Source organism: Clytia hemisphaerica, unplaced genomic scaffold (assembly GCF_902728285.1).
Source record: "Clytia hemisphaerica strain Z4C2 unplaced genomic scaffold, Clytia hemisphaerica genome assembly, whole genome shotgun sequence".
In the NCBI taxonomy this organism is placed as follows: Eukaryota; Metazoa; Cnidaria; class Hydrozoa; order Leptothecata; family Clytiidae; genus Clytia; species Clytia hemisphaerica.
The window spans coordinates 753,634-766,901 of record NW_027103247.1 but is presented as its reverse complement, the minus strand read 5'-3'; the positions used below and the strand labels follow the sequence as shown (position 1 = coordinate 766,901).

The following is a 13,268-nucleotide window of genomic DNA, read 5'->3' as shown; positions in this document are numbered from 1 at the left end:
AAAAACACGGCGTCGACAAATTCGGTCAAGTTCTCCATCGTAGACGCGAAAGTGGTAACAAGTGATAGACCAACAGAGTGATCAAAAAATCGCGTGTTGGGATAGAGATAGGCTAGGTGCAGGTTGATAGGGAACGTTATAGGTTTCGATTTATCAAGGTTAGAGTTAATGAGAAACTTGTAAATTTTAAGTACATCGCTTTCTACAAAGTCCTCAATTATAAAAGTAATCTCAAATTTCAGATTTCATCATTCACTAACCACAAAACTATTAGCGAAAAACAATTCTCCCACCCCTTTTAGCCCTTTGAAATAAGTGTGAATTACTTTTCAACAGATTGAATTATATTCAAAACATATCAATGATGTTGGGAAGGTTACAAAGATACATTATTCATTACGTCATTATACATATCAACCACCGCAGAAGCGGGATAACATATTTCAAATTTCTTTTGACGAAGTAAAATGTTGCGCTTTAACGAAAATTGGCGTTAAAAATCGTATTCTTTTATCAGAAAATACTGTATGATACAGTTTTGTTAATTAAATAAAGCATACATCTTCAATATAAAAATACACTAAGAATATTAGGAAATCTCATGAAATAAATAAATAATTACACATTAACGGTTAAAAAAATTGTAAAAATATTACCATAAAATAAATATTAGTCTTAAAAGTTAAAATTCTAAATGTTATTAACAATTCTATATGTCAGTAAACACTACGAAATTGTTGGAACTTTTAAACCATCCTTTCAACCTGGAAAACGAAAGAGCCATACTGTAGATGAACCTTTAATTTGGAAAAATCCTTACCGAAAAAATGGTTATGAAAATGCTTGAAAATTGGACACGGACTTAAAATAGCAAAACAAATTATTAGATCGAAATAGGTAAAACAGTACCTTGCTGATTAAAACCTTTACTGTCGATCGGGACATTCAAGAACCATTTTCGTAAGATTCTTCTTCATCTTCTTTGTTATCTTCTTCTTCGGGTTTTTTCTTGTGGCCTGAAAAAAGAAAAGTGGTTATTCCAGAAAAAAACTATACCCCTATATTGAGGAGGTTATGATCTCCGTCGGGTATACTCAAAAGACCTCTGAAATCCAGGAGGTCAATATACATTCGTGAAAAAATCCAGGTAGGCGAAAATCCGAGAAAGGAATCGAAGTTTTCGACGATAATACACCCCTGTCTCAAAGCCCCGGTGAAAATTTGTATGCCTAAAGTATACGTCGGTATGATCTTCGAAATATGACCCCCTCAAAAGTTTTCTACCCTTTACGAAAAAGAACCGTGGAATCTTCGTCGCCTTTGTCTTGGGCAAGATACAACCCTTTTGCCAAAACATTCGATATTCTAGTCAAAAATGATCCAAAAAACAAGATCATTATAAACACAAGAAAAAAGGTTTTACTGACCTTTGAATGCATTCCAAGCACGAACTGTTTTATCCCAAGAAGCTGATACGTACTGTAATAAAATGAAATACAAGACTCAATAATCAAATACGTACAAGAACTTATTTCGGCGAGAAATAATTTTCGGGAGTTTGGCGAGTTTATTTACAGTATTCGCCAAAATTAGTTCTCGCCAAAGTCTAATATTTTACTCGCTCGTCAAAGTTTCTCTTTTTGTATTTTGTCAAAAAACCCTAAAAATCATCATTAATATTATATTATTATTATATTATAAAATTGTTTAAAATAAGGCAAAATAGAACAGATTTAGCCTGTCATTCGCCTAGAAATTTTTTCTCCAAAATTAAAAAGTGTGACCATTCGCCAACCATTCTACGATTTCTTTCAGCCGTCGTAATTTTGATTAAAAATCTAATTGTTTAAATCATATCTACTAAAAATATAGATCTTTGGAGAAAAAAACTTTCCGACGAAGGCAAACTTCCATTTTGATTTTGACAAATCTGAAATATAAAATGAAATAAGAAAAGATTCTCTTTTTCAATCTTCCCTTTATGAAATTAGTTAAATTGAAATTAAGAACTGAAGTTACAGTTTTTCAATAAAATCCTTATCGGCAGCCCTTTTCACACATGCGTAGAAAAAAACTTAAATCCCTCACCTGTTGTCTTTCAGGAATATGAATGAGACTCCGAATGCAATCACGGTGGCCGATATTCGATTGAACCAAACTTCGCGATTTGATATCATAAACTCTGAAATAAAAAAAATAACGTTCAAAATAACCTAGTTATACGAACGAAATGGTTCAAAATTTGAAAATGGTTGGGCAGAGAAGTGGTATGTTAGCGTACCAATGATATACTTTAAAGATATTTGGCGTAAATTCGATCCTTGAAACACGAGACCTATCTTGTAATTTTTCGCGCAGTGATCTATACAATAATTTTCATATTAAACTTATATTATGTAATTTCCTCGGGAAATACAAGAAATGTTATTCATAAGTCAGAAATGCATTGAATTTCTTAAATCATGACAACGAGCGAAGCGAGCATAATTATCGTGATAAAGAGCCGTCTCGGATAAGTCATTTCCCTCAATTTTCGCTTGGATGAGGTAAGTAAGGTATATATTTTCAATGATACCTGATGATTTCTTGAATGCCGACAACAACACACCCATTAGTTTGATCAATGCACATTGCAGTTATACCACCACTTGTTGATAACACCAATTCACAATTCATACCGTCTGCACTCTAAGAAACGAAGAAGAAAAGTTCAGAGAATGTACGAACTTAAGTATTTGAAGCTGGAATCAATTTTCGGACATCTTTGACCGTTTTAGCCCTACTTCATAGGGCTGTAAATAACTTTTTATCTAAGAAAGATACAAAAAATCTGAACAAAGATTTGAAATTAGCGAGGTTCAATTATTCTAGAAAATGTCATGTCATGATTTTTTGAGCCGGTAAAAGAATTCTTCATTTTCCTTCTTCAATTTTCAATTTTTTAAATAATTCTCGACGATAGCTTTCCAACGGTAGATAACTTTTTAACATAGCATAAACGAATGCTGAAAAATTGTTTTAAAAAGTATCCAGATACTTTAGAGACCACCTTTAGACCACGTTCATACGTATTCGCTCCAAAACGAAACGGTTCCGAAACAAGTGTGAACGTCAATATTAGAAACGTCAAAAATGAAGACGTTACAAAGCAAAACAGATCGAAACGGTTTCGCTCCACTATATTCATCGGAACGGAACTACTCCTTTTTCTTGCTCCGAAACGTTCTGAAATGAGTATGAACACTTCATATCCGTAACAAATACCACACCGGAGCGATACGAAACCATATAAACATGGTCTTTGTTTAGTTTGAAACTGTATGAAATTAGTTTTCATTTACATACCCAAACTCGGATGGTACAATCATCAGACCCCGTCACCCATTTCTGATGAATACTGTTCCAGCGTACTTGCGTCACTTCAGCTTCATGGCCTTGTAAAACAGCCTTCAATTTCATTTGACTACCATCTTCAGAGAAAGCTCTGATGTAAACCAGTTTGTCGGCAGAACAATAAGCAAATTCATCTCTAAAAAGAAGAAGAAAATTAGATCATCACCGTACAAAGAACCAGTTTAAAAAGAACCAAATGGGCTCTTCCAGAAAATGTTCGTATATGGAGGGGGGTGTAGGATATAGTGTCCGGGGGGTAGTGAAAAATCTACAAAATTTGCCTTGTTCGGGGGTAAACTTATTCTGTTTAGGGTTAATTTTGCTCTGTTTGAGGGTAAATTTGAGTGTCCAGGAGGGTCAACTAATGCTTGTCCGGGGGGTTAAACCTTCTCTCCGGGAGGTAAAAAATCACATTGTCCGGGGGGGCAAATTTCCAAAAAATGTTATATCCTCCACCCCCCATATTCAAATGCAACTTTCGCCAAGAAATCAGGGTAAGGTTAAGCTTGCTTGTCCCAACCTAACAGGGACGATATTTGCTTTTTTGAAGAATCTTGCTGGTTCTTTTCCTGCAAAGAAGAGTTTGGTACATGATAAGGTTAAGCTAATGTGAAGTTAAATTAAAATTAACGTTGAAGTATAACAAGCTTCACGAATAAAAATATATTCCGTGAAAATTAAAATCAAATTAAACATTTCACTAAGAACATACTGTTCATTAAATTTCATTAGTAATATTAGTTCTATATATGCTGTAAATATTACATATCTAATCCTTTTTATAGTGCCCTTACGAAGCAGCAAAACTCCCCTTAAGTTTTCAGCATTACCAACAAAGATTGAAATATTTTTCCTACCTTTCTTGGCAATATACCAAATCCACGATGATACCATCAGCTGCCATTTCGTTGTCATGGTTACCTTTAGAATCTGGATGACGAAAAACGTCGTGAAGGCTTGAACAAGATAAAAGAGAGACATATAGAAGAGAGGTGTACTAAAAGCTTCTTAAAATGCAAGCAAGTGTAGAGCAATTATGCAGAGCATTCCGCTAAATTGTCAGTTCAACCATAAACTACCCCAAGTCCTTCAAATAATTTCAAAACAATGCCTTGCGGTTGAATGCATTTTTCAACAGAAAAAGCCAAATAATAGAGTGAAGCTGTTTCGATCCTCCAGATGGACCAACACAAAAAGGCGCCTTTGACTGTGGTGTCACAAAACTTGCTTGCTATAATGACTCAAACATATACAGAAATAATTCGGCTAAAAGGGAAAAGAAAGCCAGAGAACATCTAGTTTTTTCTCGCACGGACAACATAATTTCGATTTTTAAACTTTGAGCCGATCCTAAAATATTACAAGATCAACAGAAGCCAAAATCACATATGGCGATTTTTATCTCAAAATACACCAAATCTGTAACTGGCCTATAGCTTCAATTGAAACAAATGTGAAAGCCTGAAATTCAACTAAAAATGTAGTTCAAAATAAACGATCCTGAAATGATCTTTTATCAAATTAGGCAAAAAACAAATTTGGTGACTTTTATCGCAAAATAGACAAAATCTGTATTAGCCCTATTACTTCAATAGAACCTTTGAAAAAAAACCTATAGACCACAACGTTTTCCCATGGCCTAAACTTAAAAATAGAACTGAAGGGAGCCGATGCCAAAATATTCAAAGATCGACAATAGCCAAAAACACATTTGGCGACTTTTATCTCAAAATACGCCAAATCTGTAACTTGCCTATAGCTTCAATTGAAACAAATGTGAAGGCCTGAAATTCAACTAAAAATGTTGAACATATACTTAAATTGAAAATGTAGTTCAAAATAAACGATCCTGAAATGATCTTTTATCAAATTAGGCAAAAAACAAATTTGGTGACTTTTATCGCAAAATAGACAAAATCTGTATTACCCATATTACTTCAATAGAACCTTTGAAAAAAAACCTATAGACCACAACGTTTTCCCATGGCCTAAACTTAAAAATAGAACTGAAGGGAGCCGATGCCAAAATATTCAAAGATCGACAATAGCCAAAAACACATTTGGCGACTTTTATCTCAAAATTCGCCGAATCTGTAACTGGCCTATAGCTGCAATGGAACCTTGTGTAAATGACCTTACATAGACCAAAACGTTTGCCAATGGCCTAAACTTAAAAATAAAACTGAAGGGAGCCGACCCTAAAATATTGAAAGATCAACAATAGCAAAAAAACACATTTGGCGACTTTAATCTCAAAATCCGCCAAATCTGTAACTAGCCTATAACTTCAATTGAAACAAATTTGATAGCCTGAAATTCAACTAAAAATGTTGAACATATACTTAAATAGAAAATGTAGTTCAAAATAAACGATCCTGTAATGATCTTTTATCACATTAGGCAAAAAACAAATTTGGTGACTTTTATCGCAAAATAGACAAAATCTGTATTAGCCATATTACTTCAATAGAACCTTTGAAAAAAAACCTATAGACCACAACGTTTTCCCATGGCCTAAACTTAAAAATAGAACTGAAGGGAGCCGATGCCAAAATATTCAAAGATCGACAATAGCCAAAAACACATTTGGCGATAGACTAGCAAACTAGTCTGTTAATTAATCATGTCAGAGGGCGGGAACATAAAGGCGGCGGGCGTTTGCTAGAATAGGAGCTGCGTAGGAGAACGAGCAAAAGTTGGTGAGAGGCTGCTGATTAACAGACTAGAACATTCTGCCACGGCTTCATTTTGGAGGTTTTGAGAACGGAGGAGTGCTTTCCTAAATTTTGGAGGGAGAAAAGCCGACAGACCACTTTGTTTTGAATTTTGGGTGGTAAAAGGATGAGCCACTTTTCAAGTTTTGAAACTTTTACATCTTAGTTGTTTTTTCATACATTCTAAGAAAGGTAAGTATTTGCAATTTAGCTTCAGTTTTCTACAACCTTCAAAAGTGTACAAGGATTATTCAGTTTTCCCTATGCAGGTTGGTGGCTTTTTGCTAGCCTCTTTCATTCAAGGTAAGAAATATTTTTTCTATTTTGGTTCCACCTAAATACTTTTTGCTTTTTTATTTTAGTACTTACAGACTACTTGTTAAGGAATTTGATTACTCTAGCAGTCTAGTCTCATTGTGGCTAAGTGAACCTCTCCAACACCCTTTTTTATGAATACAACAGTAACACTAACCAGACAGGAACTCTTCTCAAAAGTACCCAGCAGTATAATCTTTTTGGAAAAATTTTGACACTATTTTTAGAATAATAACATATCATAATAATCAATAATTCTGACACTTTTAATATCTCACGATAACCTAAATCAGGTTTTCAAGCCGTACCAAAAATTTTAGTCAACATAATATGCAGTTGACTAAAGTTTTTGGTACGGTTTGAAAACCATTTTTAGGTTTATATCGTGAGAATAAACAGCGTTTCCTGGTTAGTTTAAAGAAATTCTCAATGTTATTACTCCCATGCTGCTGTCTGACAGCCCAACCCTCTTCAACAGACTCACTGCTACAAAAAACAATCTGTCCTGACTGTCAGCATGTAACGTACTACCAGCCAAGCACAGGAAAATTACACGTACTCATAGAAAATTAAATAGATAGACCTTTTGCTAGTTTAAGATGTCAGGTTGAAATAATTAAGTATTTCAGTCTGTCATGAAAAATGTAACATCGACATGCACAAATTTAATTTGTGAAAAATTGAAATTTGCAGAATTTAGTGCTGTGATATAAGATAGCTCTGATGGAAAATCCAGAATTTATATGGTGACAGAAAAGTTTCTGGGTACATCTATTCATAATTTTAGAAAAATGCAGTATTTTTATCGTGAGAAGAGAATTGTAAATTCTGACATTTTTCTATAGATGTGGCTATGTGCTGAAATGTGAAAAATAAAAATGCTGAAAAGTTAACCTTACACTTTAAGATTTATGGCTAATTTTTTTAAAGAGTTTTCTTGCCACACTAATCTTACAATTTAATATTATAATTATGTAAATTAAAGTTACCTATTCGAGAAATTTTTGTTGTCAAACTGAGAATTTTCACCGTAATATAAATTTTGACAAATTTTCATCTACGTACAACTATAATTTTGGGGAAATCCCACTTGTTCGACAGTTATTAGTTCGACACCCATTTGCTCGACAACCACTTGTTCGACACTCTTTTCTCAAACAACTGGTCTGTCGAACAACTATATAGGTTGTCGAACAACTATATAGTTTGTCGAACAAGTGGATTGTCAATCAACTGGGTTGTCGATCATTTTGGTACCCATGCATTTGTTCAACAACCCACTTGTTCGAAATCCAATTTGACAAGAATTTGTTGAACAAGTGAGCTGTGGAAATAAAATTAACTTCACACTTGAAGATCAATGGCTAAATTTTTTTAGAGTTTTCTTGCCACACTAATCTGGCAATTTAAAAATATGTAAATGTTTTAAGTGATAGTACAGTACATTTGAAAATTTTTGTTGCCAAACTGAGAATTCTTAATTTTCTCCATAAATTCTGCTAAATTTCCCTCTACGTAAGTTATAAGTTTTGGAAAAATCACTAGAATTGAGTAAAACATAAGCATGGTGAAAAAATTTAATCGTTTTCATATCTTGTAAGAAGACTTTTAAATATTTCATTATTTGAAAGAAAATGTTTTTTGGAGAAATTTCTTCTTTGTCAGTGCTGCTTTACCATAACTTTATTTCTACTCAAAACTGTAATTTTATCATAGGGATAACAAAGGGATAACCAGGTAGATATTCACAAAAGTTTGTTGCACGTTTTGTTGCATTTCCAATACGTACGACATTGTGTCAGTGTCGTGTAGTAGTCTCTGGTAGTCCAACAACCATATATTTTTGATAAAGAACCTTTGACTTGTGAGTCCTGGAAAATTAAAAAGTCTTATGTTTAAATGTCAGTAAATAATTGTTAGGGTACTGTACCTGGGTTATCCCTTTGATTACCACATGTAAACCTACAGACCTAGGAAAAAGAAAGCTGAAATGAAAAAAAAAAAAACTCACAGTCCATAGTGTTTGCAATCTGAATACTCCATTCCTAAAATTGAATGAGTTATGAATAGGAAAAGATAACAAATCAACAAGTTCTGATAACTGATGTTACAAGATTTTCCATCCTCTCTTGCCTCTCAAATCAAAACAAAAAACAACCAAAAATGAGCCAACGAATTTTGCATATGCAGAGAACCATGAAGAAAAGCCACATATATATACACAAAGAAGAGACTCATCAAATAAGAAACAAGAAACAAAACATATTTTCAAATAAAAATTTCCACTAGAAGTCAGCCATTTTTCTTCCAATCACTCACTCCTCAAAAATCAAAACAACACGATCTGCGACTTTGACGGAAGTTTTCATTTCTCATTTCACGAATTTCTCAAAGTTCATTCATTTCTACAACGCCGAAATCTGGCGTTGTAAGATTGGGGCTTCAGCTTAGCCGTTTTTTCCTTCCTGGGGTTTCGCTCCAGTCGGGCTTTCAGCCCTTGCCGCCGACAAAATTTCTTCCTACGCTTACCTAACTCCTACGCTCACTTTTCCCGCGTGATACCGTTCCAGCCCGACTGGCGTGCCAGTCTAATTTGGCGACTTTTATCTCAAAATTCGCCGAATCTGTAACTGGCCTATAGCTTCAATGAAACCTTGTGTAAATGACCTTACATAGAACAAAACGTTTGCCAATAGCCTAAACTTAAAAATAGAACTGAAGGGAGCCGACCCTAAAATATTGAAAGATCAACAATAGCAAAAAAACACATTTGGCGACTTTAATCCCAAAATCCGCCAAATCTGTAACTGGCCTATAACTTCAATTGAAACAAATTTGATAGCCTGAAATTCAACTAAAAATGTTGAACATATACTTAAATAGAAAATGTAGTTCAAAATAAACGATCCTGTAATGATCTTTTATCACATTAGGCAAAAAAAGAATTTGGCGAATTTTATCGCAAAATACGCAAAACCTTGTATAAAATACCTTACATAGACCAAAACGTTTGCCAATGGTCTAAACTTAAAAATAAAACTGCCAATCCTAAGCAATAACATAAAATGTTACTTGGACAATGTAACTTGGAAAACACCTTACCATAAGGTATCCAGATTCCAAATGAAAATTCTTCTGTCCCAACCAGCGCTTATCTATGGTGAAGTGAAACTATAAAACTTAACAGAATCAGTAATGACACTCGGTAAAAAATGATTCTAGAACAATTGCCTTCCCGGACAGGTGCTTCTAGACAATCCCCCCAGTATGATTGGCCCAGACAATTATCTCTGTGAAAGTTTCCCCTGGACAATCACCAACCGGATGTTTATCCTCTGGAACAAATGGTGATGGTGATGGCTGAATTGATATGAAGTCATAAAGATTCAGTTTCCCTGACGTGAAAAAAGTCTGTAAATGACTTAAATTAGAGGGGTCGGATTTAGCCCTAACTTTGTGTGATTAAGTCTTAGTTATAAGGAGGTCAATCTTTAAAAGTAAGTTTGGGCTTTACACTAAAATATTATGTACTATACCAAGTATGTATTATTTCTTTCATCATCTTTTGGTACAACAGCCAACCCAGACACACACTGCTTGTGATTAGTAAATGCTGCTTTACATATGAAGCCAGCAACTCGATCCGTCACAGAATCAGTGACAACTTCTTGCACTTTTGATGGGTTGGACTCGTCCTATATGAAATAAACTGACCTTTATATACTCTCTTAAGGCCGGTCTTTACTTGCGCGCGCTGCAGTCGCACTTTTTGGCTTCAATCCTTTTTGCTTGGAAAAAAGATTACGTCATAAAAATGTAGCGCGCGCACGAAAAAAAAGTTAAACACATTTCAACTTTTTTCAACCGTTACGTCAGATCGCGCCAATGGAGTTGCTTCATTTTTCTTTTGACCAATAGCGTGGAAGCTTTTCTCGAAAAGTGCGATTGAAGCGCGCGCAAGTGGAGACCGGCCTTTAGACCATGTTCGCGCGTGACGGTTCCGTTTCATTCCGAGACGAAATGAAGCCATTCTATTGGTTAGATTTAAGTGTAACGTCACGTCTACTCAATAGAATGCCTTCATTCCGTTTCGAAGCAAAGCGGAACCGTCAAGTGCGAACATGGTCTTATATACTAGCCATAGATTGAAGTTATGGAGTGATGGCGTCTAATGGGTTAATATACAAAGTGTGTTTGTGAGACCATTAATGTTATGAATACTAGATAGCTTGAATCCCCTTTTTAATTTTTGTTTCTGGTTTACAGTCTGGTCTTACAAAATTCTAATATTAGAAGGCAGCGCATGCGTACTTTTTGTCGATTCAATTAATGCGCGATGCTTAAAATTTGTCGCGTGCAATTTGATTACTTGATTATACCACTGACCTTTATATATCCCTGGACCAAGCTTTATCAACCATCTTTGATCGAAGTTTTTTTGTAAGGTACCCGAAAAGAAGCCATTGCAATGTTAAAAATTAACGTCTAACGACGCTACATCATCAAAAGTATTCGAGGAAAAGTAGATCTAGGGCTCTCGATGCATTTTCACCGCTATTGAGTAGTGCCGCCATTAGGATTAGGGTACCACTTTCAAAAAAAACTCCAATAAGATTTTGCTTGACCGGGATTGAGAAGCTTGGTCCAGGGTATATAAAAGTAAGTGGATTATACCCCTAAACTAGATCTAATCTTTTATACACCTTATTCTTTTGGATTAGTGTGGGAAAGAAACTGATACGAAGATAGGCGGCTACGGTCGGAAAGGTGTATTTTGATTTGGAATTATAATACACGGGTTGCAAAGTTATATTAATGCAGTCAAAACATGTGATTACTCCAAAAAAATCACGTGATTTTATTACCATGTTACTTGCTTTACAACTTACAGCTGATAACTTTATTAGTGTCAGTAAATTTGAGCCAATTAGAAATAAATGTCATGTAACAAGCACATAAAAATTTCGAGTAAAAGCGTAATTTGTCTTCAGAGTTTAATTTTGCAACCTGTGTATTATCGCTATTAGGTCATATCGCACTTGAGAAAAATCACAATAGAATTCACTTACAATATTTTGCGATTCGATATGACTGTGCCGAAGTAAGAAAGCAAATTTGTGGGAGAGAATATCATCTTTGGGTTTCATCTGTTGTAAAACACCGACAGCATCATAATCAAAACCCCAAACATCTAGACGAAGAATAAAATGAAAAGGAAATAAATTATATGGAGGTTCGGGGGGGGGGGTTAGAAAATGGATGCTGAGTATGTGCGGACGGTAAGGGTCGGTTTTTTTAACCTTTCAAAGTCTCTCTAAGGGTCGGAAAAATCAGAAAGTTTAAAAAAAGTCTCTCCAAGGGTAGAATTTTTTCCTAAAATGAAAGAACATTTTTCAAAAAAGTCTCTCTAAGGCTCATCTTTTCGGCAAAAATCAGTCTATCTAAGGGTCGGTTTTCGGAGGTTCCGTACGGACATACCCCTCATCCGTTAACCTTAGTACCCCCCCCTCCGCCGGGGGGAGGTTGTTCTATGGTTTCACTGACCTTTATAAACCCTGGACCAGGCTATATCCGTCATCTTTGATCGGGGATATTAGAAAAGTGATAACCTAATGGTAGCACTACCCGATGTGAGTCATTTTGAAATTCAATAGTGCCAGTAGGGTTTATGAAGGTAGAGTTGGATAGATACGCATAATTTTTCGTCTTTCTCATAAGCTTTACCCAAGGAAAATGAATTATTGTTTCGAGTTCATTATTTAGTTGATTCGGCATCACTCCTTTTTCAATTTTTGTAATTTTTGACGTCGGTTATTTTTCTCAGTTCGTTTCGATGTATAACTTTCCAGTTTCACTTGAAATTACCTTACAAAAGACAAATACACCCTGTAAAGTGTATACCCTAACCAAGAGACTGGTCAGAGTTTATCAGTTTTTTTTAATGGGTATGCGGGAAGACTTGTAAGTCTTCCTCAAGGAATGCTTCTCTTTTGAAGCCTGGCGCCCTTGCCCCGCAGAGCCAACACACTATAGTTTTATAAGACAGTCAGTTAGATCGTACTGTTTAATAAAACTAGTGAAAACGTATGTTAACCTGTACATAATAACTTTTTTTTTTTACCTGTATATGAATGAACTGAGAACTGTATATATAAATGATGTATCATATTTTAACTAAACTATTTCAACACTTTTCCCATAGGTGAAGTTGGAACATCTCATAGCCCAGTTAAGGCAATCCAAATAAGAGAAGGAAAACTCTGATATAACACCAGCTGGAGAAAACCAGTTTTTAAATCTCACTCTGTTGCAGGTAGAGTGATAGGGGCCACTAGGCAGTTAGCATCTAATAGTTAATCTGGTTTTTGTCCCTCTTCTGCTTAATTCTTGAATTAAGGAGATATCTCTCGAGTTAGTTGAGTACTGCCCCACCCATGGGAAAATGGGTATGTAGCCGTTGCGCAGCACATACTATTTTAGCAATTGAAAAGATAATGGATTCTTCACCAAACAGCACCAGGGTCCGGGATCAATCGGTAGTCCTTCAGGACACGCCCTTGATCCCCGGGCAAGCCCCTGATTTTATCGATCATTTTTCTCTCTTTGATACCATAACGGGATCCAATGATGGAGAGATCTTCACCCCCAGTTCCTTGGGGAGGATTTCTCCTGACAAGAAAGAACCTGATCACCCAAAACAAAACAAATTACTGAGATGTACCAATCTTTTGAAAATTAGTACTTTCAATGTTTGAACCTTGAATGGACCTACACAAATAAACGAGCTCGTGCGTTGAATGTCTGAAAATTCCATAGACATGATTGCAATCCAAGAACATCGCATTT

At 35.3% G+C, this 13,268-nt stretch overlaps 1 protein-coding gene across 1 annotated transcript; it reads right to left on the bottom strand.

Moving 5' to 3' along the window:
• Positions 1-487: 487 nt before the first annotated feature.
• LOC136812648 (uncharacterized) lies at positions 488-12,000 on the bottom strand. The gene is made up of 11 exons (XM_067069210.1): positions 11,967-12,000; positions 11,492-11,613; positions 9,959-10,117; positions 9,525-9,577; positions 4,251-4,349; positions 3,346-3,529; positions 2,576-2,688; positions 2,089-2,182; positions 1,428-1,479; positions 910-1,016; positions 488-764 (listed from the first exon to the last, which is right to left on the bottom strand). Exons 1-10 carry the CDS (start codon positions 11,998-12,000, stop codon positions 946-948), a joined length of 981 nt encoding a protein of 326 aa, XP_066925311.1. The 3' UTR covers positions 488-764; positions 910-945.
• Between the last annotated feature and the right edge of the window lie 1,268 nt (positions 12,001-13,268).